This window comes from Penicilliopsis zonata, assembly GCF_001890105.1.
Source record: "Penicilliopsis zonata CBS 506.65 unplaced genomic scaffold ASPZOscaffold_1, whole genome shotgun sequence".
Classification (NCBI taxonomy): Eukaryota; Fungi; Ascomycota; class Eurotiomycetes; order Eurotiales; family Aspergillaceae; genus Penicilliopsis; species Penicilliopsis zonata.
The window spans coordinates 1979567-2006058 of NW_019208911.1; the positions used below are offsets into that span (position 1 = coordinate 1979567).

The 26492-nt window shown below is 54.5% G+C and overlaps 7 protein-coding genes and 1 non-coding gene across 8 annotated transcripts in view; 3 read left to right on the forward strand and 5 right to left on the reverse strand.

The window, feature by feature from the left end:
• ASPZODRAFT_127255 (hypothetical protein) lies at nucleotides 1–2409 on the reverse strand. Its single transcript, XM_022721697.1, has 6 exons — nucleotides 2280–2409; nucleotides 2124–2177; nucleotides 2015–2061; nucleotides 1810–1885; nucleotides 1455–1745; nucleotides 1–1387 (listed from the first exon to the last, which is right to left on the reverse strand). Exons 1-6 carry the CDS (start codon nucleotides 2281–2283, stop codon nucleotides 285–287), a joined length of 1575 nt encoding a protein of 524 aa, XP_022585735.1. The 5' UTR covers nucleotides 2284–2409; the 3' UTR covers nucleotides 1–284.
• Nucleotides 2410–3167: 758 nt separating this feature from the next.
• On the forward strand, nucleotides 3168–4092 carry ASPZODRAFT_156160 (hypothetical protein). The gene is made up of 4 exons (XM_022726253.1): nucleotides 3168–3287; nucleotides 3359–3472; nucleotides 3537–3653; nucleotides 3714–4092. Exons 1-4 carry the CDS (start codon nucleotides 3209–3211, stop codon nucleotides 4004–4006), a joined length of 603 nt encoding a protein of 200 aa, XP_022585736.1. The 5' UTR covers nucleotides 3168–3208; the 3' UTR covers nucleotides 4007–4092.
• A 374-nt stretch (nucleotides 4093–4466) lies between these two features.
• On the forward strand, nucleotides 4467–14358 carry ASPZODRAFT_127258 (hypothetical protein). Its single transcript, XM_022721699.1, has 5 exons — nucleotides 4467–9208; nucleotides 9270–9667; nucleotides 9729–13748; nucleotides 13805–13905; nucleotides 13964–14358. The coding sequence occupies exons 1-5, from the start codon at nucleotides 4924–4926 to the stop codon at nucleotides 14013–14015; spliced, it is 8856 nt and encodes a 2951-aa protein (XP_022585737.1). The 5' UTR covers nucleotides 4467–4923; the 3' UTR covers nucleotides 14016–14358.
• Nucleotides 14359–14848: 490 nt separating this feature from the next.
• Nucleotides 14849–16136, reverse strand: ASPZODRAFT_56216 (hypothetical protein; the record flags this gene model as incomplete). Its single annotated transcript, XM_022728595.1, has 5 exons — nucleotides 14849–15166; nucleotides 15226–15601; nucleotides 15658–15719; nucleotides 15772–15890; nucleotides 15959–16136. 5 exons carry the CDS (start codon nucleotides 16134–16136, stop codon nucleotides 14849–14851), a joined length of 1053 nt encoding a protein of 350 aa, XP_022585738.1.
• A 797-nt stretch (nucleotides 16137–16933) lies between these two features.
• On the forward strand, nucleotides 16934–23039 carry ASPZODRAFT_55384 (hypothetical protein; the record flags this gene model as incomplete). The annotated part of the gene is made up of 5 exons (XM_022728540.1): nucleotides 16934–17000; nucleotides 17208–18343; nucleotides 18410–18896; nucleotides 18946–22904; nucleotides 22962–23039. The coding sequence occupies 5 exons, from the start codon at nucleotides 16934–16936 to the stop codon at nucleotides 23037–23039; spliced, it is 5727 nt and encodes a 1908-aa protein (XP_022585739.1).
• A 31-nt stretch (nucleotides 23040–23070) lies between these two features.
• Nucleotides 23071–24178, reverse strand: ASPZODRAFT_127260 (hypothetical protein). The gene has a single exon (XM_022721700.1). It carries the CDS (start codon nucleotides 24075–24077, stop codon nucleotides 23190–23192), a length of 888 nt encoding a protein of 295 aa, XP_022585740.1. The 5' UTR covers nucleotides 24078–24178; the 3' UTR covers nucleotides 23071–23189.
• Nucleotides 24179–24454: 276 nt separating this feature from the next.
• ASPZODRAFT_148552 (hypothetical protein) overlaps nucleotides 24455–26492 on the reverse strand; it is a gene marked incomplete at both ends in the record, with an annotated part of 5536 nt that continues 3498 nt past the window's right edge. The window contains one exon of the mRNA XM_022725388.1: nucleotides 24455–25874. Coding sequence (XP_022585741.1) covers nucleotides 24455–25874 — 1420 coding nt within the window. The remainder of the gene's footprint in view (nucleotides 25875–26492) is intronic.
• On the reverse strand, nucleotides 26369–26487 carry ASPZODRAFT_t15. Its single transcript has one exon. It is a non-coding gene; the product is annotated as a tRNA-Leu (tRNA).

Sequence of the window (26492 nt, forward strand, 5' to 3'; positions counted from 1 at the left end):
GGGGGGGAAGAGAAGGGGACCGTCAACACATTAACCAAGGCCATATCTCCGTTTCAGCGTGTATGAGAGATTTATCCAGAGAGGGTAAATTCTCATCGAGTTGATTGCAGGAGTTTCCTGTCGTTGTCATGTGTTTTCAGGAAACGCAATTTTCTTGCCGGATAAAAAGCCTTCAGCAACGGACGCGTGTCTTTCTGGAGTGTCTCTTCCGTAGGGAACACGCTTCTCTGCTGCCACCGGTAAAGATGAAGCGGCCACGAAAGGACTTGACCTTCGCGACTGATCTATGCAAAGCCGCGACCGGACTGTCCGCGACGGTTGTTGCGCTGTCTTGAACCCACCGTGCTCCAGCCCTCCTCGTCTGCTGATGCGGCGGCGGGCTCAGGAGCGCTTCTCCAGTTTCCGTTGGCCTTGCCTTGGGGAGCAGCAGTAGCCGGGGCAGCAGCGGCGGGGGCGTCGGCAGCGGGGGCGACCGCCTTGGTCTCGCCAGATTCATCTTCCTGCCCTTCCGTCTCCTGCTCTGCAGTTGCGGCGCTCTCGTCCTCACCGGCCTGCCGGAGGATATCAAAGTTCTTGCCACCCTGCGGGGTGTCGACGGCATCCTTGCCGTTGGGGTCACCGGCGGTGGTGGGCTTGGCCTGGTCCTTTTGGCTGCGCTGCTTCTCGGCCTTGTCGGACTTGGCCCGGTCGTCAGCCTCCTTCTTCTGACGGACAGCCAGCTGGCGCTTCTCCTCGACCTCCCGCTCGCGGGCAGCGGTGTCGATAGGCTTGGCGCCGCCGAAGATGCTCGACTTGGTTTCACCGCCGGCGGGAGCTGCCTCGGAGACGGTGCGTTTCTGCAGGTTCAGCCTGGGACGGGTCACCGGGGCCGCGGGGGCGGCCGCGGGAGAAGGAGGGTTGCTGGGCTCCTTGGCAGCCGGGGGTGCTTGGTCGGGGCGCATTCTGGCGCGCCACTCGTTGTCCAGGTCGGCGGCGGTCGGGGCGCGTTCGTGGACCTCACGGTCACGACGAGGAGGCCTCGAGCCGTCCTGCGAGCGACCCTCTCCCCAGGCAGGAGAGTTCCTCCGGAAACCAGGACCATCAGCGTGGCGAGAACGGCCCTCGCGAGCGGGATCACGGGCAGGGTCACGGGCGGGATCGCGGGCGGGACCAGCGCCAGTGGGCGAAAGCGGGCCCTTGCGCTCCCAGTTGCCGAAATCGCGGACCTTGCCGTCCGATTCAAAGTTGCTGCGACGTCCGCTGGCGCGCTCACTGCCTGCATCTGAGAGGTTATCGTTGAAGTTGCGACCGAAGCCTCCGGGACGATCAGAGCCACGACGCTGGGGGGCATCCGGGAGGGGACCTTTCCGGGTCCAGTCGAATTCCTTGACATCTGGGCGGTCCTTGGCTGCTGGGGTCAGTAAGACATACAAAAGACAAGATTAGAAAAAAAACAAAAAATAGATAGAGCTTACGGGGATCCGCAACGCTGACTCTGATCGATCTTCCTCCCAATGTCGCTCCGGACAAGTCCAGAGCCTTCTTCAAGCCATCGACGGTGGCGAACTCGACGTAACCAAATCCCTTGGGACTCCTTGTCAACTTGTCCTCGACGACGCGGACGTTAGTGACGCCGCAGTCAGCAAAGAGGCCCGAAATGTCGTCCGAAGTGGCATCGAAGGCGAGGTTTCCGATATGGGCGGTATACGGCGGCTGGGTGGGCAGGGGCAGCGGCTCACGGATGGCGTACCCGGCACGGTCACGTTCTGCAAGGGTTCATTCACATCAGCATAAAAGAGAGAGACAAAAGTCGACAGGGTCTTTGCATACCGGGGAAACCATTGCCGAAGCCAGCCGAAAGGCCCATAGAACGGCGTTCCATGCCATAGCCGGACTGAGCGGGAGCTAAGCGGACTGTTAGATATATATCCCAAGGGGTGGTTTAATTTTACACCAGGCACACACCAGCTGCAGCACACACACACAAAAGTGTCAGTCATCTCAAACATTGTCTGATACATTCAGCGAAACACATACCAGGCATAGGCATATCCTCCATTTCATCCGCCCACGAGCCGAGACCTGTTTTTTTTTCCCCAGTTAGCGCCGAGAGGCTAGGGGAGGGCTGCCACAGTGCCACCTACTCTCGTCGGCCAAGAAATTCCCCAGAGACATCTTCTGGGCTTTCTGTTTGGGCGCTGGAACAACACGATCCGGTCAGTATGAGGGCCATCTAGATCGAGCAGGGGGGGAAATGAATAGGCGCTAGAGCCTCCAAACCCTGGTGAGGGGGAACGCACCCATGATTGCGGTTGTTAATTTTGGGGGGGGGGAAACGCGCCAAGGGGGGTTCTTGTGCGCGTTCGCTTGGATGGAGAGGGGGAAGACAGAGGAAGGGGTCGACGGGCAGCAAGAGTGCGAACGTCGAGGAGGCGAGAAGTGATGGTGGTGCTCCGCAGTGGACGAGCAGAGGGGTGGAAGCAGGTTCGAAAAGGGCCCCGTCGTTTCTCCGTGAGGATAATTTTTAGGGATGACGCTAGAAAAGTCAGCCTCAGGCATGGTGTGCGGCTCGACCACCCGAGGGTTTTTGCGGGTCTGAGAAAGATATTATTCGGGATTCGATCTAGGGAACAAGGAATAATAATAACTGGTGAATGACTACTAGACAGCTGGTATGAGGGAGTAATGTGATAATACTATTTCCTGCTATATTTATTTGTTGCAATTATGCCATTCAGTCTTGTCTGCAGTGGCGAGTGCATTTGACACCGACCACAGAACAAATGGCATACAATAGAATACTTCAATACAATAAGCAATACGTATCGTACCTAGTACCTAGTTAGTAGTACTAGGCAGTACCTATAGGTGATAGAAGTGCCTGTATAACAAGGTACCTAGGTCCTGGTACTCCATACTGAGTTAATTAATAGTTAGTTATCAGGTAGTTACAGACTCTGTACCTAGGTAGTAAGTACCTGTCTTCGAGCACTGGACCAGAACGATAGTAGATAGTAAGATTAATATTAAATACCTAGTAGTAAGATTATTCCTCCTTACGATCGATAACCGAAGATCTCTTGGACGAGTTAATCGAAGTTTTCAGCGACCAGCCGCTTACATAAGCCAGACTATCACCGTTGGTGTCTCCCTCTCTCTCTTGCAAGAGAGACTCCCCTCCTCCCCCTCCCTCCTGCCAGCCGAGATTTGCCCCTGTAACTTCGCAAGCATGAGCGATAGGGGCGACGAGGATGTAGGTTCCGACTCGACTGGGCCGAGACCAGCACTGCAAGTAGGTTCAGTGAGCGGTTCGTCTCTGCTTTCAATCTACGTTCTCAATCCAAGAGATCATCCAGGCTTCATGCTGACGGGTTTTCAGGGGCTGCTGGTCTAGTCTACGGGGGTGTTGCCGGTGTGATCAGGTCTCCTCATCCGGTCATTCACTCGGTGTCGTGTGGAATACATTGGTTTGCGTGTGGAACAGCATTCTGGTGTAAGAGCTCTCTTACTATAGAGTGGATTTTCTGTGCAAGACCTCGCCGTATTGACGTGTATAGGGTTAAGAAGCAATATTCTTAAACTCCACTATGATGACAAGGCCACCGAGCAGCAGCGAGCGTACACCAGTGCGCTCTCCGGTGGTATTGCCGGGGGAGGTGTGACGAGACTGATGGGTATATATTCCCATACACGACTGAGCCTTTCAAAAGGGCGACTGCTAACTTGAGAACCAGGAGGCCGACTCGTGCCAGGAGTCGTCATCTTTTCCCTTCTTGGATATCTTGGACAGAAATCCTTTTATGCCGTGGACCGGTGGCAGATGGAACGGGCCCACGTTCCCTCCAAGCCCTTCCTGCAGCGACTCGCAGACTCGAAATGGATCCCGCTACGATCGCTGTCGGACGACGACTACAAGGGCATTCTGAGGGAGAAGCTGCTGGGCATCGAGGCCGAGATTGCTCTTGTCGACGACCGGATCGCCGAGCTCCAGAGAATCAAGGATTCCAGTGCTGATGGGGCTCAATAGTGTATAATCTATATGTATAGAACTATCATTACTTATTAATTTTGAGATGTGTAATCTACTAATATCAACTATACTAAACTTCACAGTCATAATTATCAGGTAATAATTATCCTACAGATCATTATTAGCATCTAGTAATCACTAGTGATTATTAGTGATTATTAGTGATTGTTAGTGATTGTTAGTATAGATGGTTCTTAGTTAACTACCTGTTAATTGTCAACTATACATTTCTTCTCTACAAAAGAGAATACTTACTGGAGTAAAAAATAAATAATAAATATTGTTAAATACAGTCTCACTAGAAGAATTAACCTCTTCTCTAATTATATATCTATCAACTAGATATCTCTCTAAAAATGATATAATGTTTACCATGCACAAATCCAATGCGAGTCCGTGCCCGGCTTAGGAGAATTCCTTCCCACGGGCCGCCTTCTGCTGTTCCGAGTCTCCTGTCCGCCTGTCGTCTTAATCCGGTCTGGATTCTGGTCATGATTGTTTTAATTAATTGATTTCTCCTCCCTTCCTCTCTCTCTGTATATGAGAAGCATGAATGGGCTACAATCTGTCGTCTTGCTGCAATCCGGTGCCTGTTCCTGATCCGCTTAAGGACAGCTGACGTTATCTCTCTCTCTTTCTTTCTCTCTCTCCCTCCCTCTCCCTCCCCAGGTCTTGGCCCCCGTATCGGGTGCAGACTGGACCGGGCAGATCACAGCAGATGCAGTGGCGACAAGAACCAGAAGACGTCGAGTGACATTCTTTGTTGACACGGTTCCATCACGGCCAGTAAGGCCAACGGAGGAGGTGGTTGATCTCGACTCGATGGTCCGTCGTTGCGTGCCGCTGCTTCCAGATCGCCCGCGACGACAACGACAACGACAACGACGACGACGACGACGACGACGACGATGACGATGACTCTTCTCAACCCGACCACGGTGCTCGGGGGCTTTGTGCTCCTTTACCTTGCCTCCTTCCTCGTGTTTGCTGTCGTGCGCATTGCAACGGGCGTCTCCATCCAGCGTATCGGTTACTTCTCCCTCCGTCGGATCGCCTACACCCCCCGAGAAGGCGTGCAGATCGAAATCCGTGGACTCGGCCTGTCGTTGCACCCGCCGTCCTTTGCCCAACCTACATGGATCAGTCTCAAGCTGACCGAGCTCAAGATCAAGCTGGACCCAGCCGTGCTCAGCCAGCGGAGACCCAGAGTGCGCAAGGGAAGAGAAGAAGACAAAGGAGAGGAAGGAGACCGGGGATCGAACCAGGATGCCTCCTCCGATGGGGATGGGTCGCCCACGGCCGCCGAGTCGCGTAGCAAGACATGGAGGACGTTGACGAAGGTCAAGGAGAGGGTCAAGCTACTGCATCGCCTGATCAATTGGTTGACCCTGGTGGATGTGCTCGCCGTCAACACCACCGTCCAGTTGGTTGACGCCGGCCAGATCCAGATCGGTTCGATGTTTCTCGCCGTGGATACCAGGCGTAAGATGGTGGACCGGGGTCAAATGTTCCGTCGCAAGGAGGACAAGTCGCGCGAACACCGGCCTGCCGAATGGTCCATGAATGTCCGGAATGTCCATCTCGCCGTCGATGGCCGCGAGTCGACAGAGTTACTCGACTACGTGGGGATCAACATCCATGGCATGCTCTTCAAGGATCTCGACGGTCTCCGAGATGCCTCCGTCTCCGTCAAGATCGGTCGCATGCATGTCCCCTACGATGATCTCCGACTGCTGGTCCAGAGAGTCCAGAAGCCTCCCCGGCGGGCCTCCTCTTGCCCTCTAGACGCCACCCCGGACACCGACGACGAGATCTTACTCCCCAAACATGTCGAGGACGAGGAGGACCGACCGGGCAACCGGGATGACGCCATTGTCCAGGCTGTGGCAGATTCCAAAGAGTTTCTCAGCTCGCTGCTCCGTGGCATCCAGGAGTTCCAGGTCGCTCTGAGCTTCTTCAGGCTGTCGCGCCCGCTGCAGTCGCTCTCTGCCGACCAGAACTCGGTCTACTTGAATGTCATCTCCCATGAGCTCGGTATCGACCTCCACCGCATGGACCAGAACAGTCCCGCTCACCGCATGTACTTCCAACGTAACGATGTCGCCCACCAAGCCCTGTTGGCCGCCATCTCGCTCTCCGTCAGCCTGGACGATAGCTCGGGCGAAACCGACAACATCCTCTACATCCCCATGGCCACGACCACCATCAAGACCACCCTCCCTTCCAAGACGGTGAGCTCCTTCGATGAGTACAACCCGGAGGAGCGAAACACCAATGTCTTCTTCGGCAATCTTGTCATCACTTCCCCTTCCCTCGACCTCGAACCTCAACACGTCTCTCGACTTCTCCGCGTGGTGCAATCCAAGGCGGCTGCCTCCTCCTCCTCCTCCTCCCCCTCTCCGCGGGGCAAGAAGCGTGATAAGAACCATATCATCTCTCGTCTCCTACCAAAAGCAAACATCAAGCTCTCTGTACATGAACCCGTCATTCGCTTCGTGCTTCCGATATCTAATGGCTCCGGATCTCCCGACGACGAAGAAGAAGAAGAGGAAGACTACAACCTCCTTATTTCCTCCATCTCATCAATATCGCTTGATATAGAATCCTCCCACTCTTCCGAGGGTGGCGCTCACTACTCTCTTTCGTCGATCTACCGGGTCGCGTCACACCATTTCTACTACCAGACAACATCAGGCGTCAAACATAACCTGCTGACCACTGAAAATTTGGAATTCAAAGTTCTCTTAAATGCATGCCCGGAAGTCAATGTGATTGCCTCCGGAACCATGACTAGCTGCGCAGCCCACATGGTGAATGGCGAAGTCAATCGCGGGATTCGTCAGGTTGTCGAGCAGTTCCAGGCACATATGCAGCCCAAGAAGAGGAGGTCCCTTGCGCTCGACGAACGCAAAACCAGCCCTCTCCGCCATCTTCCACCCTGGTTGCTGCGCTTTCAGTTCGAGGCCACGGGCTGCAGTCTGGAGATCGCAGGGGTGGACGCGAGCGTCTCGGGCCTGTCTAGGGGAGTCTCGCTGCAGCTTCAGTCCTGGACAGCAGACTACCGCGCGCAAAAGACAGAGCAGACCACCGTTTCCTCCTTTGCCAGACGGCGCACGCCCAGCCATTCAACCATTGGAGACGAGTCGCCCTTCCGCTTCCCTCCCACCTCGCCTCCCCGGAAATCACAACATGGTCTCACGGATGGACGGCGGCTGGCATTCCATGGCCGTGGATTTGAAGGGTTTGTCATCGAATCGGAAGACTACCTGGAACCAGAAGCATTCATCTCCCTCCCCCGATTCGAAGTGGCATTCAGCACCATGAGTGATCGCATCGGGCCCATGTCGCACATCAATTCCGTGGTCAAAGGTCTTTTCTTGCAGTATTCTCTGTACAGGTATTACTGCCTTGGAGTTGCAATCTCGGTGCTGCAAGATGCGTTTATGCGGCGTTCAGCGGATCTCCAAAGCCCGACCGCTGATCCCTCTTCCCCGTGCGATTCTTTGCCGGGATCTCCGATTCAATCTCCCACCTTATCACCGATACAGAGGAAGGAGCTCATCACTGTTGACGTGAGAGTGACGGTCGTGCAGGTCAAGGCCTTCCTCCCTGCTGACCCTCCGCTGATGCTGCAGATCTACGGGTTGACGGCCGGCCACCATCGCCTGTCCACCCCGTTCATGAGGGCCCAACTGGTCCGGCTACACGCGGAAGCTCCCAAGCTGAAAGGTGTTTGGGCGCGGTTGGTGAACATGAACAATGTGCGGCTGGACCTGCGCAAGATCAGACTAAAGCAAGGGCTCAACATCCACGAGGAGAAGTCCATTGACATCTGGACCGACTTCATTCGCGTGGGTGTCCCGCATCATTTGGTGATGCACCGTGTCTTTGATAACATCATCAACACCACCAAGGCCCTAAAGCAACTTCATCATCGATTCAAGACCCGCTCGAGCGAGTTTGTTTCGGAAAGGGACCCGGAAGCACCGAAGATAGTACCCAAGGTGTCGCTGCGGAGCAAAGCCCTGCTGTTTGAATTGGAGGACGATGCCTTTGAGTGGAAACTGGGCTGTATCTACCGAACCGGCTTGATCGAGCAAGTGCACCGGCTAGCCAGAGAAGAGGCTTTCCAACTGAAGACTCAGAAGATCAAAGAATCTAGCCAACGCCGCGGCCCGTCGCGCCTCCGAGCACAATCAAGTCACCGGACGCTACGAAGCGAGCGGAATAGCCAGGAGCTCAAGCGGAGCAAGAGCGCCGATGGCTTGAGACGACACCCTCATGATCATCCCCATCATCACCGCGGCAGGCGGGGGAGAAAACTTCGCTACGACGCCGAGGGCTCGACGTGTCTGACATCGGATTCCAAGGTCTCGATGGAGGTTGCCTGGTATCGGCTCCAAGAGCACAACGCCCAGACCTGGAAACAGAAGATCGATGCGGCGCTGCACTTCCAGGGGACATCGATCCGGGAACTCCGCAACATGTTTGCCGGCGCAGATGAGCCACCGGACGATGCACCGGACTCAGAGACGATTCTTGCCATCCCCAACAGACCAGGTCTCCTCTCGGCTCTGATTAACGACCTGAATCTTGTCGTGGATAGGCCCGCCTTCCCCATCGAAGAATATGCCACTTTCCTCCACAAGATCGGCAAGGGCATGCCCATGGACATGCAATACGCGTTGCTCGTGCCCATGAGCATCCAACTGAACATGGGCGAAGCGCGCGTTACTCTCAGAGATTATCCCCTCGACCTGCTGCATATCCCTGCTCTTCGGTCAGGCCAGTCGCCGAAACTACCCAGCTGGTCGCTCCGCACCAATTTTGTGATCGCCGAGGAGTACCGTGATCGACAGTCCGCGCGACAAGTCAAGCTCGAGCTTGTTCCCTCGAGCGAACTGCCCGACGGGTCCACCAGTCCGTCCTTCAAGCTCGACATCTGGCGATCGGTTTCGCCCGTCAAGACATACTCTGATCCGACGATCGAGATCCACACTAGTCTACCCACCAGTATCTCCTGGAGTATGTCGTACCAGCCAGTCATCCAGGACATGATGAAGATCATCGAGGGCTTCACAAAGCCCGAAATCGACCTGTCCGAACGAGTCGGCTTCTGGGACAAGATTCGCTTAAGCTTCCATTCCCGCCTGAGGGTGATTTGGAAAGAGGACGGAGATGTCCATCTTCGCTTGAAGGGTAGGTTCATCTTTTTTTAACTAGATTATGTCTACTGATGTGTTACTGATGTGTTTTCAAGGCTCTCGTGATCCATATGTCATTACTGGATTTGGAGCCGGCTTTGTCATGTGCTGGCGCAAAGATGTGAAATGGAACATCCACACCAGTGACGATCCCAAAGAGTTTATGAGTGTTACCAGCGGAGAATACGTGTTGGCTGTTCCGGACTATAGCAGCCAGGCACGACATATCTATCAGTCTCCGTGGGAAGAGAGTGAGAGCAGCTCCATCTCTAGCGACTTGAAGAATGCCGCTTGTTTCAAGAAAGTGGTCATGAAGTTGTCCGGAGATGTCCGCTGGGCTGCGGGCTTGGTCTTTGAGCGTAGCATGGATGGGGAGAAGCGGTCTTTTGACTTTAGACCGCATTATGAAGTCGTCCTGCGGAATCCCAACTTTGTCGACGAGGCTCAGAGAAAGGTAAGTCTCTAGTCTAGGCCTGCAGCTTCTAGGCATGCATTCACTAACTGGACTTTTTCAGGATTACGACGCATATCGAGGCTTCCGCAGCAATCACATCCATTTGTCAGTCGCCGTGATTGCTCCGGAGACCAGGGACTGGGCCGTCGATAGTAGCCAATCGTCCTCAAGCTACAACACGGTCCATCTAACGCCTCGTTTTTTTACCCATTTCTTCAACTGGTGGTCCCTTTTCTCGGGCGTGATGTCGCTACCGGTCCGCCAGGGCCGTCTCTGGCCGGGCATCACCAAGACGAGCAAGAAGTTCAATCGCCATCTGGCGACCGTCAAATACAAACTTCTCCTTGCTCCGCTGTTTGTCGCTCACGTCTACAAGCACAAAGACCGCGAGGACTATGCCGAGGACGTCGTGACAGCCACAGGTCTCAAAGTCCGCTTGGACAGTCTCAAGCTCGACGTGCACCAGCGACGAGAGCAGATCAAGACCCAAGGCAAGGGCCGCTTGAAACAGTCCAAGGCCAGCGTGATGAGAATCAACCAGGCCCAGTTGGACCTGCAGGCTGCAGATTTCCGCGCCGTCTCGGCGAGCATCGAAGGAACCAACCTCGCGGATGTGGAGAAGAACGTGGAAGGGATGATCTCGTCGTTCCAGCAGCCGACCCCTTCGGTCGACCTTTCGCGGTTCACCATTCCCGATCAAAACCTCGATTGGATCGATATGGACGATTTCGTCGAGCTGGACTGGATCCTTCCGCAGGAGTCGAACCCTCGAACGCAGATCCTTCCGCTCGCCTTTACCCCCCGGTTCACCTACTTCCGCCAGACGGACCACGGCCAGACAAACCCCGACGAGAGCGGATTCAGCTATTTCGGCGGCGAGCCGACGCACGAGTGTGTCATGACGGAGACCAACGATCCGCGCCGAGTGCAGATCGCACTGATCCAAGACCGGCTCGCCACTGTCGAGACGCAGATCCGAAACTATGATTTGGCCATCGGGGAGCAGGAGCTCCGGATGGCGGGCGACGTTGACAACGACCCAGAATTGAAGAAGCAACATGCGCTGTTTGTGCGCCAGGCCGAGTCGCTGACGAGACGTAAGAACTTCCTAACGACCGGGCTGTGGCGCCTGGAGAGGCAGCTTGCGCGCGAAGAACGGACTCGCGGGGGTTCCAGGAAAGAATCGTCATCCCCGTGGAACGATGCGTCGTCTCGGGTGGGCACCGACTCGGATTCCAACAGTGATAGTCGGGAGGCGGACATGGACGGGCTGTACTCGTCCCCCAATGACGAATACGCCAGCGACTTCAACAACCGGTTCATGATCCACAACCTGCAGCTCAAGTGGAACAACTCCCTCCGCAATATCATCTTGCGCTACAGTCATCAGGTCAGCCAGCGCCGCGGCTTTGTCTATTACATGTCTCGCCGGGCGGTGAAATTCATCCTCGACATTGTCGACGAGCAGAGCAGGAACAAGCGTAAACCGTCGCAGACCTACCACGATTCGGCGCGCCGGGCATCGGAGGACCGGAAACCGGGCGACAGTGGCGCGGATGATGAAAACGTGGAGGATCGCATCGAGCAGCTTCTGAGTGATGCGAAACGGTTCGTCGATGCAGATGAAGAAGAAGGAGAAGAGTCGTCGTCGTCATCACCGCCATCGCCATCGCCTGTCGGGTCTGATGACTCCGGGGATAATATTTCCCCGCAGTTCACGCCGCAGAACAGCTATCACCTGCGGCTGTGTGCGCCGCAGATCCAACTCCAAAGCGAAAAGAATCCCAAGTCGGTCCTGCTGGTCGCTGCCAAGGGTATGCAGCTGAAGGTCGTCTCCATCATGGACAAGGAACGCGTGTCCGACGACGTCAGCGGCCTGATTCAGCGCCGCTTCTCGTTGGACATGGACGGCGCCCAGTTCTTCGTTGCCACGCAGAAGAACCTCATGGCCCACCTGCAGTTCTACGCGGGAAACAAGTACGGCAACGCCCCCGGGTCGGCATGGCCGCCGTGGGTGACCCTGGAGGCCATGTTCGATTTCGAGCTGAACCCGTTTGGCTTCTCGCGCATCATTCAAAAGACCTCTGCAAGCCTGCGGTACGACAAGTACAACAATCTTCGTCTGAAGTACAATGAAGAAGTGGCCCGGGGCCACCCGGATCAACCGGATGGTCATGACTGCCAGGAGGCCCGGATGGACCAGATCAGCGTCGATTTCCCGCACTTCCGGGCCATCTGCGATTCGGCCGAGTACTACTCGCTCTACATCATCGTCCTGGACTTGCTCCTGTACAGCGAGCCGCTCGAGAAAGTGCGCAACGAGCGCCTGGAGAAGATCATGCTTACCTCGGACTTTAGCGACCTGCGCGGCGCCCCGGAGATGGTCTTCAAGCTGCAGACCCGCATCCGACGGCTCAAAGAGATCAAGGAGCACTTCCAGATCCATGCCAGGCACCTCGACAAGCAAGGGTGGGAAGACCGCCTGGCGCTGGAGAACGACCTCACCCAGTGCGAAGATGAACTGTTCTTCATGATGAAGGCCATCACGACCTCGCAACGACGCGTCGACCCCAAGATGTCCAAGGACAACGGCATTCTCCGATGGAACATCTCGGCGTCGGAGGTTGTCTGGCATCTGATGAAGGACGAGTCGCAACCGTTGGTTGAGTTCCAACTGCGGAATGCCGAGTACGAGCGCACGGATAACAGCGACGGATCCAACCACAACCTGGTCGCGATCGAGCGCCTTTATGGTCTCAATCTACTCGCCGACGCCATCTACCCGCAGATCATCGTGCCCTACTTGGATCAAGCACGCAGCTTCGCCGGACCGGACGATTACATGCTGCGAGTCAAATGGCACATGCTGGAGGCGGTAGCGGGAATCCCCGTCCTGGATGATTTCGAGATCTCCCTGTTCCCGCTCAAAGTCCAACTCGAGCGTGATCTGGGCAACAAGCTCTTCGAGTACATCTTCCCCGGGGTGGGTTCCAACGCCTTTGAGAACGGAGGCTTTTCGCCTCTGATGATCAAGAACATGAAGCCGATTGGCGATGACGACGAATCGGACGATGATGACGGCCTGAGCCATACCCAAACCATGACTGCTGCTGCTTCTGCTCAAGACGAAGCATCCGGCGAGGACTTGGATTCTTTCAACGGACCGGGATCCATCGAGCTCCGGCTCCAGCCTACCCTATCGTTATCTGACGAGAAACAGTCGTCACAGCAACAGCTTCTTCATTCTTCTACCCATCTCAAGGGTCTCGCTTTGACACCGTTGCACAGGGAACCCACCAATGGCAGCCGGTTGGGGGTATCAGAATCGATGCACCAGCCGACCCGTCCGTCGACGAGCAATGGGGCGTTGTCGAAGAAGCGATCGGTCGACAGCCTCCGCATGCTGACCAGGCAAGGCACCGAGAAATCTCTTGCCCCAGGTCCCTCTAGCGATGAAAGGGGCAGGAAGTTTACTCTGTCCAGACGGAATACCAAGTCCAAAGAGCCCGCCGACGACCTATCGCAGATGATGTCTCGCGCCTCGAACTATATGACCCTCGCGCACGTCAAGGTGAACGACGTCGTGCTCTGTCTAAGCTACAAGGGCAAAGGCGAGCATAACATAGAGGACCTGCACGATTTTGTCTTCCGGCTGCCCGTCCTCGAATATCGCAACAAGACGTGGTCCAACCTGGACCTTGCCCTGCGGCTGAAGAAAGACGTGACCAAGGCTCTCATCTCCCACGCTCCCGCAATCCTGGGCAACAAGTTCTCACACCACCGGCCTTCCAAGCAGCAGCTGAAACGCCAGCGCGAACTGGCTTCTTCCTCGCATATGCTGCTGAACTCGGACAGCACGCCCAACGGCAGCGGCTCTGAGCATGCCCACAGCCTCGCCAGCCTGGACTCCACCAGCGAGCACTCCGAAGTTCCATCGCGCCGGTCTTTCCAGTCTCATGCGTCGCCGCTTGCGCGGTCCAACTCCTTCAACTCGGGCAGGGACAGTTCTCTTCATGATCCAAGTATCTTCATCTCGGATTCCCACTCGATGAGTGAAGTGGACGTGGACTCTCGTTGGGAGGTTTGTTTCTCTCTCTCTCTTGACTATGTGTCTCCTTACTAACCCAACTCGTTCAGCAATCTCGCCGACTGATCAACCCCCCCATCAGACCTATGACTTCCGGACAAACCGTGACGGTTATCGAGGCGGGTTGGAACGGAAACGAGGTTGATGAGAGGTAAGTCATCATTGATTGCGAGCGTCCGAAAGAGAGTTTGTGTTCTAACATGTACCAGTAACAAGAAGACGATCCGCAGTCTTGGGCGAAAATTACTGCGGAAGAGCTAATCATGCCCCCGAATCCTCCATACGGCTGTCGTCTATATTGAGTATACCACTGTTACCTGTACAGTGGAACTTATAACCTAATCACTTTATTCCCCCTTCCTTCCAGCCATCATACCATGATCCATGACAGCCCGGGACTTGAACATTATTATAAAGCCTGTTTTTCTTTTCTTGCATTGTATTCGCAGTTGTATTATTTGTTCCTTTATTTTCTTTTTTTCTTTTTATCCCACCTTTAATTGATTCCCTGTCTCTTCTCTTTTTTTCCCCATTCTACCTGCCTTCTCTCCATTATCGAGTTTTAACCCTTCTTCTTCTTCTTCTTCTTCTTCTTCTTCTTCTTCTTGTTACCCTTTTCATATTGCATTAGGCGTTGATAGATAAATAGGGGCGGAGACTCACTACATTACCTCAGTGGTGTATAAAGGGGGGGATGGATCTAGCATTAGGCACCAAGCATAGCATACGCTTTTGGTTCGGGGTATTGGGGGTGGTATATAATTAATGCATTTGTATGTCTGGTTCAGTTGTAGCGTATATAAAGGGCGATAAGAATTGGACTTGAATGGAAAGATTCATTAAGATAGTCAATCACTAATCGAGCCTGCTCGTTCTATTATTGCACTATGTTGATAGATTGTAGGGGAGACATTCGAGAGGGGTATATAGAATGAAACGACAGGAATAACCAACATTCAACTCCGTGACCTGATAACCAAAATGCACTAAACAGAAAGAATATTCAAAGGACTTGGTAAATGGGGGGGGAAGATGAAGAAGAAGAGAAAAGGCCCTCTTGGCAAGAGCTGAATATAATACAAGAAATCAACTTTTCACGCAGCTTGAGGGTCAGCTTCGCAAGTACTGTTCTGTATAGGAATCTCGGGGTGGGTTTCAGGCGAGGATGGCTCTGGCGTGGACGGGGTGCTCGCCTTCTCACGGGTCCACGGAAACAATTGTGGCAGACGATCCTGGACGGATCCCAGCCGAGTGCGGCCGTGGGGGGCGTCGATGTCGTCCGTGAAGGGGATACCCAGTTGACCTCTGTTTTCTCGCCAGGCCTTCTTCTCTCGGCGGAGGTCGCTTTGAACCCATGGGATGGTGATGATGGTCCATAATGCCGCCCAGACAAAGGGGAGGCACCAGCCCAGCTAAAAGAAAGCATCAGCGATTGACTCTGGCATAGAACGCTCCGAAGGTTTAAACTTACAGTGTAGGCAACGGGCTCTGGGGTGGTGAAGACGATGGCTGTGATGGCACCGGCCCAGATGATAGACCCCCCGGCCCAGAAACAATTCATCTCAAAGAGCATTCGACGGAAGTACGGACTGGAGAGATATCGGGTGCGCAAGGCGTATCGATACATCTGGCCACCGCCACCGTCAACGGCGACCACGTCTTCGATGAGGACATAGAGCGCGGTTGGCATTACGGAGCCTTTGGGGGTTGATGAGATACGAAAAGGGGCCTTGAACCCCATCATTCGAAGGACATCTAGCGACAGGTGGACGAAGCCAAAATAGAACATCACGGAGGGAAGCACCATGGCGACGAGACGAACATATGGCTCTGGTTGAACGGTTCCACTGTTGATAATGGTCAGCATTGCGATTGAGATTTCTGCTTGACTGTCTACACTTACACGATGAGCTCGACCGCCAGAATCAGCCATACCAGCGTGAAGTTAATATGGAAAAAATCCAACTAAAATTTCCGTCAGCAAACAGATCGGTATTTATATATATATAGGACGCACCCATGATTTCTTTGCGTTCAGCGGTCGCGCTCGTGAATCTTTCCGGAATAGATTGTAGAGCCGGTAGAAGTACTCAAAAACCGATATACCTCCCAACGCGGCGGTGACAATGGTAAAAACTATCGAATAGAAATAATGTGTCAATGAATCATTCCTCAAAGCCCTTGGAAGAAAAGACAACACATACCCATGTTGTGCGAGAGATTCGTGCCGTACCATAGTCCAAAGTAGAGCGCCACCGGCTGGGCGCAAGTGTCGATCACGAAGAGGGTCCAGAAAAACGCAATCGCTCTCTTCCGAGTACGCAGCGTATATGGCAACGGAGGAGGCTCTAGCGAGTTCGCTGGTGTCGTGCCTTCTTCCATCGCAGCGGCGGGTGGTGGCGGGTTGTCGTAAGGAGAAGCAGGTCAGATAGAACAGTGCATGACGGGTGCGACCGCGGCGAGAGAGTTGCTAAGTGCGACAAGGAGCTGGGGGCAATAGCTCCTTTATAAGAACAGCAGATGGGGAGGTGGCAGTCGACGATGGTTTCGGGTGAAATAGAAGCAAAGAGGCAACAGGAAGAGCGGACAGGATATTTTGGTCCTTTACGCTGAGGCTGTGAAGCCAGCGTGATTGGCGCCTGACGTACGAGGCCGTTTGATGTCATCATTCCCAAAGGGCCTTGGCCTAACCAAGTTAGTAACTGTAACTGGTCGGTGAATCGGCCCTGCCAACTCCGACAGCATAACTACAGGCCGCTGACTCAGCAAGATGACGTCTTCGTCATGAATTAGTCTATGACTGTGCATAAATACGGAGTATAGCAGACCAGCTTGTCATTCTTCTGTATAAACTTGGCTTTTGGATTCTAATTTATCCAAGTAAGTATTGAAGCGTTTATCCGGTACTAGGTAGTTTGTACTCCGTAGTAGTTGTTTAGTTATTGTGTACGGAGTAAGGTCCAAGTCCTACTCCGTACAGTACCGTACCGGCGGCGTACACGGTACTACGTATTTAATCACGTGACATCCTCCGGAATTTCAATTTGCAGATCCCGCCGCTTTCGATCGTCACAGGTTCGAATCGCCTCACCTGCTCGACAAAAAAAAAATTAATATCCGACGACGAACAACAGACTCGCGAGAAACATACAGAGCCTGCCTGGCGATCATGGACAGCTATGGCTCCGAGTTTCCGCGATCTGATTGACTATCTCCTGGCAGATATAGCCCTCTGTGGCGACCAAGGTATGTATATGTATGCGTGTGTATTTTTGATGGAGTGAATAAATATGGATGCTCTGCGTGCCTTCCGTTTTTCCTGTTGGCCGCTAAGCCCGACCTGCAGCATGTCACATGCATCCCACTCAACGGCCTCATCTTCCTACTGTCTTTTTGATACCTGTCCAACTGAATTGGTGGCTGTCGTCTAGACCTCGCTAACATCTAGACCAGGAGCTTCGCCCGGTGATATTCTGGCGTCTATTGATGCCTTCTATAGCAGAATCAGCAGAGACCAGACTGCAGATGGAGGCCGCAGCCAGCGTGTGGACCGTCCGTTCCAGGAGAGGGTCTGGCGCTGGCTAACGCAGAACCCTGAGGTCTCCGTGGGTAAGGACAAGGAGGGTAATCATCTGAGCCTTGCAGAAGCGGAACGACTCTCGCTGGATGGCGATGATGAGACGAAGGAAGTGCCCCTCGCCGGCCAGCCTCTTCGGGTCTTCGTGTCCAAGGAACGGACCTGGCTAGCAATCACTGGCCATGAGCCCGACGAGACAAAGGTGCTCCCGACTGAATTTGCCCTCCTGTCCATCATCGCGTCTCGGAAAGCGCACGGGATAGTGCAGACGGAGCTGGTGCGGCTGAGTGGTCAGGACAAGCGCTCGGTGCCGAAGCGCACCGACATGCTGAAGCAGAAAGGCTACATCGAGAAGCGCGCGATTCAGATCAAAGCATCCCGCACTAGCCTCTGCACCCTTCAGAAATTCGTTCAGGACAAACCCGCCTTTTCGTCCACCCAGACTCCCGCCGATCGGGGGGGGATCAACGCCTACCATGGAGCGGACGACATCATCGACTTCGAAGTCTTCATGGACAAGTTGTTTGAGACACTAAAGGAGTATCGGATCATCTCGCGAGACGATCTCAAGCGAGTCCTCGGCTTCGCTGACCGTTGGCGATGGAGGATTCTCTCCCGTGCGCTTCGAAAGTTCGAACGCATCGGCGTGCTCAAACGTGTCAAGGCCATGTCGCAGTACTCGGACAGTGTGAAATCTTTATATTCTTGCGTCATGCTCATCCGGGAACCGACGAAGAGGGACATGGAACTGTTTAATGATGACAGCAAAACGTTGTTCGACAACCTGGGACAGGAGGACAATGCCAGCATGGAACTAGACGATGACCTGGAGCCGGAAGGCAATGCGAAAGATGCGTCTACGCTGGGAAATGACAGAGCCGTCGGTGTTGTTAAACAAGAAATGCTGCAGGATGAAGGTCGAACATTACCAATCTGGACACCAGATCGCAACATGCACAATTTGATCTTTGATATCATCGACAGCGCAGGAACTTCGGGCAGGACCAACCATGTAAGTTCACAATCCGATCTCGGCCGCCAGTATGAGCTACCGTCTTACTATGGATATCCCTTTCAGAATACCATCCAGACCTGTTTTGGTGGTTTCTTCCGCCGTCCGCTAGAAAATGCATTGAACCGACTGGTCGAATGCTGGCAACTTTCCCAACCACCACATCTCCGCCATCTGGCGCTCGTGAGAGACACTGCTCAGAAACGAACTGTCTTTCATTACGTTCACTATTCCGCCAGAAATTTCAAGAAACTCGTTGATTCCGGGGATGCGTCCTGGGAGGCTGTTGAGTTCGTCCCGAAAGACTCAAAGATCGATCCAAGACAGATACCGCCCGTCGATGCTGTACCTCAGCTGGATGAAAATGGACTTCCTTTGGTTCCTCCAGCCGCTAATTTGCTCAGAAATGGGAACGCCACATTACGTGAACTCATCCAGGTGTGCCAGCCTGCAGATTATATCCAATCTAGTAGTGATCCCCTTGCAGTTCGTTTGCGAGATGGAAGTTACGGTGAGTACACGGCCCCTAGAACTTTTCTTTGCAGAGCTGCGGGTGCATCTTCTAACGTCGCTGTTAGAGCTTCAGCTTGGTCACCAAAAAGCAGTTAGTCAAGGCCGTCCACAAAGCAGTGCTCGGGAGGGTCAAGAAGAACTAGACCTTGATGAGGCAGGTCACGAAGATCGCCCAGTAATCAAACGTGTCAAGAAACCAAAGAATGATCCAGATCGCTTCAAAGGAATGACCGAAAAGGAGAAACTTGAGGCTCTGGGTCTGAACGAAAGCTATACGGAATATAGTGTCCTGTTGATTGACCGTCCAAGACCTGGAGTCTACGTCACAGCACGTGGTCGACGCAGGCCAGTAGGGGAGGCTCGAGGACGGCCAAGGATCAGTCGGATCGCTGTGTTCAAGACCCCACAGCTCAATACTCTGCCTTGGTTTGTCGAGGCAAGGTCAGATTCTGTTTTACGAGAATCGGCTCCGAGCGATGATATTGAGATGCAAGATGCCGGCACACCGGCCACTGATGACCAGGGGCGAGAGATGCCCCACCCAGAAGCCACGGATCTTCCTTCTTCATCACAGGCGCTCAAGCGACAGCATGAAGGGCGCGACTCGGAAGAGGAGCGTGCCGTTCAAGAAACTCATACCCGGCCTCGCCAAGGCAGGAAACAGAAGACAAAGCAACCTTGTCTCGACAAGCGCACAGACATCACTACGACCCAGCAAATCGGGATTTTGCCGGATGATACTGCGGATAGAAGTGTCAATGAAAGGATCGGTGATACCCCATTGTTACCACCCAGTGACCGAGCCAAACGCAAGAGGCGTATGCCAAAGGCCCCCGGTCTTGAAGATGTAGATACACCAGCTCCATCGGTACAAGAGTCAGAAGGGATTTCAGAAGCACCACCGAAAAAGCAACGCCGCGTGGAAGCAGGTCCCTCTTCTGTCCTGGAGCAAATACAGGGCGATGATTACTCTGTTATTCAATCGACAGAACATGTCTCTACAGAACCAATTATTCAACCTGAGCCAATTCTGAAAGCCGAGATGACAGTAGATGAGGGCATTATCCCTACATCTACGACTGAAACTGCCATTCAAGGCCCCTTATCAAGCATCCCTGGAACACCTGTTTCCTTTGACAGAGAGCAGACCGCCGACGTTAGGGAGAGCTCGAAAGTCTCGGACGTGTTCAGGCATAGCAGGGGAGAGAAAAGGGGTTCGGTGGCTGTTCTTCGAAAGAAGATTGTCATGGAAATTGTGGAGAGAGCTGGGGGGGCCTTTCCAATGGGGACTGAGCTCTGGTACCCATTCACAACTGCATGGTTGAAGATGAAGAACAAAGAGAAGCCAGATCTACGGACTTTGAAGACGGTTGTCAAACAAATGGTTGATGCAGGCAAACTTCGTCAGCTCTTTTTCAGCGGCAAAGATAGCAAGGGAGTCATGGTGACAAAAAGCATCATCACCAAGCCCGACCTTGCGCCCGATGATCCCCTCGTGATGAACATGCAGAAAGCGATACTAGCGGAGGAATCCAAGTTCTATTTTCCAGAAAATACGGAGATCAATCCCGAGCTCACAAAGGGCAAGGGGGCTATCGCTCGAGATATCTCCAAACCCGTTCCCAGCCTACCGGTTGAGGCTGGTATAACTGTCCAACTGCATCACAAGCCGGCATACATTCTAGCGAAAGAGAGGAGGAAAGGCCGCAATATTCAGCGGAGGCTGTTACAGAGTCTAGCGCCGTCTGAGACCATGGGAGAACGCCGCCGAGCGAGTAAATCTGGCGTCGTACGGTTGATGAGCGTCTTTCCGCCACCCCCGCAGGCAGGACATCCTCCGTTATCGTTGGACAGCCTGACTTCAATTCAGAGGCCCCTGCGAGCTACCGAGAAGCGCCCATACCAGAGACGTCGAAGCCACATGCTTTCCGGCCTGCTTACCGACGGTTCTCGCGCCGTGATGGGCCGGATGAGACGTGGCTGGAAGGCTATATCGACCATGGCACCATATGCTATGCTCATGAACCCAAGACAAGTGTTCCACGCTAATACTGGGACCTTTTCAACAAACGCTGGCCTTGCAGCGGTCCGCAAACTGGCCTGGAGGGGAGAGGCGAAAGTCGCCACCAAGTTGCCGGACTCTCTTGATGATCTGTTAACCAATGTTACAAGACGGGCTCCTGATTATTCAGACAGGCCAGATCCAAGATCAAGCCAATTCTTTCAAGAGACCGATGTCATTTCACGGTGGGAACTACAGAATGAAGATCTGCTGCAGCGGAAAGGCTCGGGACTGCGGTATATCAACCAGACGGTTCGAGACTCGTTCGAGACTGTTCCCATTGAAGGAGTCATTCAATTCAATCCTACAGAGTTCCTTGAACCCTCTGCCCGGGCCATTCGGCCCAGATCTCGCCGGCTTGCACCTCGCCCATCTTCGCCTACTGCTCGATACGATGACAGTGTTTTATCGGATGAAGATAGGGAAGAAGAGGGGGAGGAGGAGGAGGATTATGATGATGATGATGGGTTACCGGAGGTGCCAGACGGGTCTTGGAAGCGACGTAATCGTGTTTCTGCTGCGCGTACACCAAACCGTCGCCTGAACAGGCTGAATGCGTCGTTGGCCGCCGAGACACCATCACCCATCTCCGCGCCTCGTTCATCCGTGCGCCGAAGCCGCATGTCCCGCCATTTGTCCGAATCGTTTGTTCAGAGACTGATGACTGCTATTGCCGCTATACGGACACTGGCGGGGGGGATCGAAGGCAAGAACATTGACTGGAATCTGGTAGCTCGAGCGTTGCCAGGCTACGATACTCAGTTTGTTCAGGAACGGGGACGGGTCATTCTGAACAAGAGTCGACTACAGGTTGTCAAGATGCAGAGTGATTTCCAAGAGCGGTTCATCGAGGCCTACGAGAAGGATCAGGTCCCGCGCATCGATTATGAGAACCTGGACGGGTACGACTGGGAGACTGTGGTGGATTGGGCCATCACCCAGCTCGATATACCTACATCATCCGAAAAGCTTCCCGATCTGCCTGCCACACGCGAGCAGTTTGACAGCATGTTCGAACTGCGAGAAGAAGCCATCCCTCCAGTCGATGAGATCTACCAGGTGAACAGCTCGATGACCCTCAGCAAGAAACGCAACCTTGTAACCAGCACACCGTTTTCCATTCTGCTAGCAGGTGGAGATGCTTCACGAACCTCGCTGTCGCAACGCAGGGCCGAACTGTCGCGTCTAGAGGTGGCCAAGACGTGGGTTCGGGCCAACGTGACGGCGCCGGAGGAGACGTACAACCCTGCCGACGCGCGGCGGGCATTGGGGCAGTTCGACGAGCTGCTCATCTCGCAGGCAATGCAGTCCCTCGTGACGGAGCGGATCATCTCGATGGGTAACCGTGGGAGAATCACACCGGGGCGGAACTACGACCTCACGGACCACTTCTTGGTCACGCTGGGCCGGAAGCGGGCGATCGATAGCACGCAGCTGCGGCGCGCGGCGCACTTCAAAACCAGTGTGCTGGATCCCGCTCTGCGGTCGCAGGGAGTGTTCGAGATTGGCTACAACGCCGAGGACGGCGACGTCCTGGCTGTGGTCAACCTCGCAGCAGAGGGGCGGGTCACACTGCGGCCACGGGATCCGCCGCGAGACCGCCACGGCCTCACAGATGGCGGGTACCTGACCCGGCAGATGGACAAGGAGAAGCTGCGCTTTGCCGTGGACGTGCACCCGGAGCGGGGGAAGTACGTGTTTGGAAACCCGATCCGGGAGCGGGCGTCTACCATCCCCCCCCCACCGGCGTTTCCTGAAAAACCGCCTGCATCTGACGACGGGCCGAAACGCATCCCGATCTGGTTCGACATCCATGGCCAGTTTGTCCAGGTGCTCTGGGACCTGGTCGTGGCCGCCGTGGTGGGCTGCGTGGCGGTCCGGCCGGGGATCAGCGCCGCAGGGATTGCGCGGATGATTCACCCCAGCGCCGGGGCGTGGGAAGTACGCTTGCTCCTCGAGTGGTTGGCTGCCGTGGGGGTCGCTCGAGTCGAGAGCGAGAGCGAGAGCGTGAGCGTGAGCGAGAGCGTGAGCGTGAGCGTGCAGGGTCAGACGGTGGAGGTGGATGAACATACAGGCTGGGTGGTGCAGGAATGGTGGTGGATGCTTCTAGGAACTAGTTAAGTTGATGTAGTTTCTTAGGCAATCAATGAAGAAGTCAATGAATGGTGGTTCTTGATTTAGCTTGTGCTATCTAGTTCTAACCTGGAATAGATATATGGCCAGCATGTGAAAAGAAGATGGAAAAAAAGGGGGGGATGTATATCTGTCTGCTCAGATGTCCTCTAGATTCGAAACCCGCCGGAGAATCATCAGCACGAGGGCGATAACGACACCAACGATGGCTCTGTCCAGCCAGGGAGTTTGCCGTTGTGTGGTTTGCGTCTGCGGTTGACTCTGTACCTGTTGCTGTACTGGTTGTTGCAGTGGTGGATGCACTGGTTGCTGTACTGGTTGTTGTAGTGGTTGCTGTACCTGGTGCTGTACACTATTTGTCCCAAGACTCGATTCAGTTGATTCGATTTGTGTCTCTTCTGAGCCCGTCTGTTGTTGTGATGGTTGTTGTGACTTTCCCACCCCCAGTTCATCCCTATACGCGACCTTCAACCCGGCAAGCTCCTTAACATTCTCCTCATCCTTCTCGTCGCCGTCCCCACTGATTCCCTTCGCCTGGCAAACTTCCGCCTGTTCGCGTAGGATCTCCGCGTTGGACCGCCCACAGCTCTCGCAGCACCAGGCGCGACTCTGTTCCGCCCAGGCGCGCCTGACTTCCTCCGACACATCCAGTCCGCCGACTTGCCCCTTGGCGTCCCCGTCCATGAACGTCCGGATGGCCAGCAGCGCCGTCCGGATCCCCCACGCAGGCTGCCATGTTTCTTCGTGGTGGCCGGAGATGCTCAGGCAGATCTCGCGGTTCACTTCGAACCGGCCGGAGGGGGTCAGGAATCGAAACGAGGGAGGGCGCAGTGGGTATGCGGCTGGTAAGACGATGCGCCCGTGGTAGATTCCCTGGGCGTAGGGGGATGGCGAGGGCGGGCCGGCAAGGGTGAAGTGCCAGTCGAAGAGGTTCGAGTCGGAGACCGGGTGGGCGTGGAAGTGCGGGGAGGGCGAGTTCGAAAGCTCGGCGGCTTCTTTCATGAGGCGGCGCGTCGAGGACGGCATCTTTTTTTCTTCTTTTTTTCTACTTGGTGATTTGGTTTGTTAAGATTAAGTCAAGTAGTAGTTGGTGGTTGGAGATAAGGTGTGGTTGGTGTGGTTGACGTGGTTCACTGATAGAGCTTAGCAAGGCCAAGCTACTCACTAATTAATAGCTACTTTTATATATGTACTCTATATAGACAACCAGTTTTAAATAGTATAAGCATGAAAGGTCAATTGGTAATACACTAAGATAGATTCTAGTGCCCACTATAAAATATAGTCAGCTATACATGTCTTCATAAATAAGCCAATATTCTATTATATACAGATCACAAACAAAACAAGCAAGAGGAAAAGGCTGAAAAAATAAAAATCAAAAAAGAAGCGCCAGATGCATGCTAATCCCAATCACGCCATTCATCAGACCCTTGAATACGCGCCGCGCTGTGCTCGGTCTGTTCGAACTCCTCATCGTTGTCCGAGTAGTCGCTCTCTCCCGGCCGCGGGCGCGGCGACATGGGTCGTAACGTTTTCATGGAGACGCCCGTAGCTGGGCGTTCCGGATCGCTCGAGACATCCAGCGTGCGGCCGGGGATACCCACCGCCACGGACTGGTGGTTGTTGTTGTTGTTATTGTTGCTACTGCTGTTGCGGCTATGGTTGCTGCCCCAGCTGCGACTGTTGTTCAGATTGCGTTGGTACAGATCACGGTAATACTCGCGCTCAGAGGCCAATTCCTGCTCGCGGTTCCGCCGGATCTGCTCGCGGGCCTCGAGGAACCGGCGGCTGGCTTCCCAGTGCCAGCCGTCGCCTGTGGTCGTGCACACAGGCAGCCACCAGAGCAGCGGGCGTGGGCCGAACAGGTGGGCCAGGTTACCTCGCCAGCCCAGATCAAAGGCGCTCGGTAGCTTCTCGTTGTCCTGTTCCTCCAGGTAGTCGTGGTACCGGTCGGTCTCGCGCTGGCGCTCGAGGTCGACGTACGAGCGTGACAGGGCCTGCTGGGCAGGTGAGAGCGTTGAAGGGTTGCTGGTCGGCACGGGCGACGCGCGCTCCTCGCCTTCCTCCGCGCGGGTCACGCCGGGAATAGCGTTGGCGTGCGCGTCTAGAATCTGGTTGCCGTACTCCTGTAGTCGGTGGGCGAGACCCTCCTGCTCGGCAGGATTATTATGGTTGCCGTGCGAGGTATCGAAGCGATGGCTGTTCAGCGCCTTGCGCAGCGGCGAGACGTACCGCGTCTTTTCCAGACACTCGATAGTAGTCATGCCCCGCAGGGCAAGGCTGATATGCCAGACTGTGAACCCCGAGAGAACAAGCCCGATAATACCGCTGAGAATGGACAGCAAGACAACGCCAATGGGCAGAAAGTTGTCGAGAGTGCCGGAGTCGTCGGGCCCAAACACCTCGTGCCAGATCCAGCCTGCGGAGACGAAGAAACACACCCAGCAAAACACAGAGGTGTAGATGAGAAACAACAAAAACGCCTTGTAGTTGTGCAGCCCGACACACGTCGCCAGCCAGGGACAGTGATGGTCCATCTTCAGCACGCACCGTTTGCACGTCGAGCAGTGGTGCGCCCGGTCGGGTTTCGGACACTGGCATTTCTTGCAGAACCGCGACCCGCCCGCCGAGTTGACCGTGTACGCCGTGTACGCCGTCGATGCCGGCATCTCCGTCACGGGTAACGCGCTATATTCATGTCGCGAGGTGTTCGAGCGTGGATTCGCAGGGGACCCGGGATCGGTGAAGACCGCAACGCTGTAGGAGGCGTTCAGCAGGAGGTAGAGGACGACGCCGGCAAAGGTACTAGGAAGACCTATTCTATCAGCATAAAAAAAAACTTGGGGAGCCTGTTGCAAGCTTAACAGAACGGAACAACGAAGTACCAATCCATGTCCCCCGGGTTTTCAATCCGACCCCCGCCTCGACATAGGCCGCCCAAGTGGTCAAACTGTACACAAACGCCAGCGGGAAGTACGAGGCCATGGTACAGCAGAGGCGTTCGCAGCGGAGCGCCCAGGCACGAGGCCGTCGTTTCGGCGACGCCGGCGGTGACGGCATAGTTTCTGAGTCTCCAGTACTCGGTATATGATCAATCGGTTGCTGTGTGCAGTGTAGGAGGTTGCAACTTGTAAGCCTGGAAGGTGGACGACGGTGTCAGACGGGAGTCGTGGTCATGGCGGAGCCAACGTGGCGGAGTGTGAGGAATGTTCGTATCGTGGACAATGGCGTAACGGAATCGTCCGAGACAAAAATAAGATCGAGTATAATGAGAAGATAGGGAGAATAGTAGTAGAAAGGAAAAAAAAAAGATATGACAAGAGTGGGATTCGAACCCACGCCCCTTTCGAGACATGGAATGATACTTCGTGATGAAGCTTCAATTGATCAGGTAACCTGAACCATGCGCCTTAGACCGCTCGGCCATCTTGCCCGATT

Excerpts from the sequence above, each read along its gene's own strand:
- ASPZODRAFT_127255 (XM_022721697.1), bottom strand. Across the intron at positions 1,886-2,014 it reads AGGATATGCCTATGCCTGGT|GCTCCCGCTCAGTCCGGCTA; the intron begins ATGTGTTTCGCT and ends ACAGTCCGCTTA. Across the intron at positions 1,746-1,809 it reads CTTCGGCAATGGTTTCCCCG|AACGTGACCGTGCCGGGTAC; the intron begins GTATGCAAAGAC and ends GAACCCTTGCAG.
- ASPZODRAFT_156160 (XM_022726253.1), top strand. The coding sequence starts at position 3,209 with ATGAGCGATAGGGGCGACGAGGATGTAGGTTCCGACTCGACTGGGCCG. Across the intron at positions 3,288-3,358 it reads GCAAGTAGGTTCAGTGAGCG|GGGCTGCTGGTCTAGTCTAC; the intron begins GTTCGTCTCTGC and ends ACGGGTTTTCAG. Across the intron at positions 3,654-3,713 it reads AGGTGTGACGAGACTGATGG|GAGGCCGACTCGTGCCAGGA; the intron begins GTATATATTCCC and ends CTTGAGAACCAG.
- ASPZODRAFT_127258 (XM_022721699.1), top strand. The coding sequence starts at position 4,924 with ATGACTCTTCTCAACCCGACCACGGTGCTCGGGGGCTTTGTGCTCCTT. Across the intron at positions 9,209-9,269 it reads TGTCCATCTTCGCTTGAAGG|GCTCTCGTGATCCATATGTC; the intron begins GTAGGTTCATCT and ends TGTGTTTTCAAG. Across the intron at positions 13,906-13,963 it reads GGAAACGAGGTTGATGAGAG|TAACAAGAAGACGATCCGCA; the intron begins GTAAGTCATCAT and ends AACATGTACCAG.
- ASPZODRAFT_127260 (XM_022721700.1), bottom strand. The coding sequence starts at position 24,077 with ATGCCGTCCTCGACGCGCCGCCTCATGAAAGAAGCCGCCGAGCTTTCG.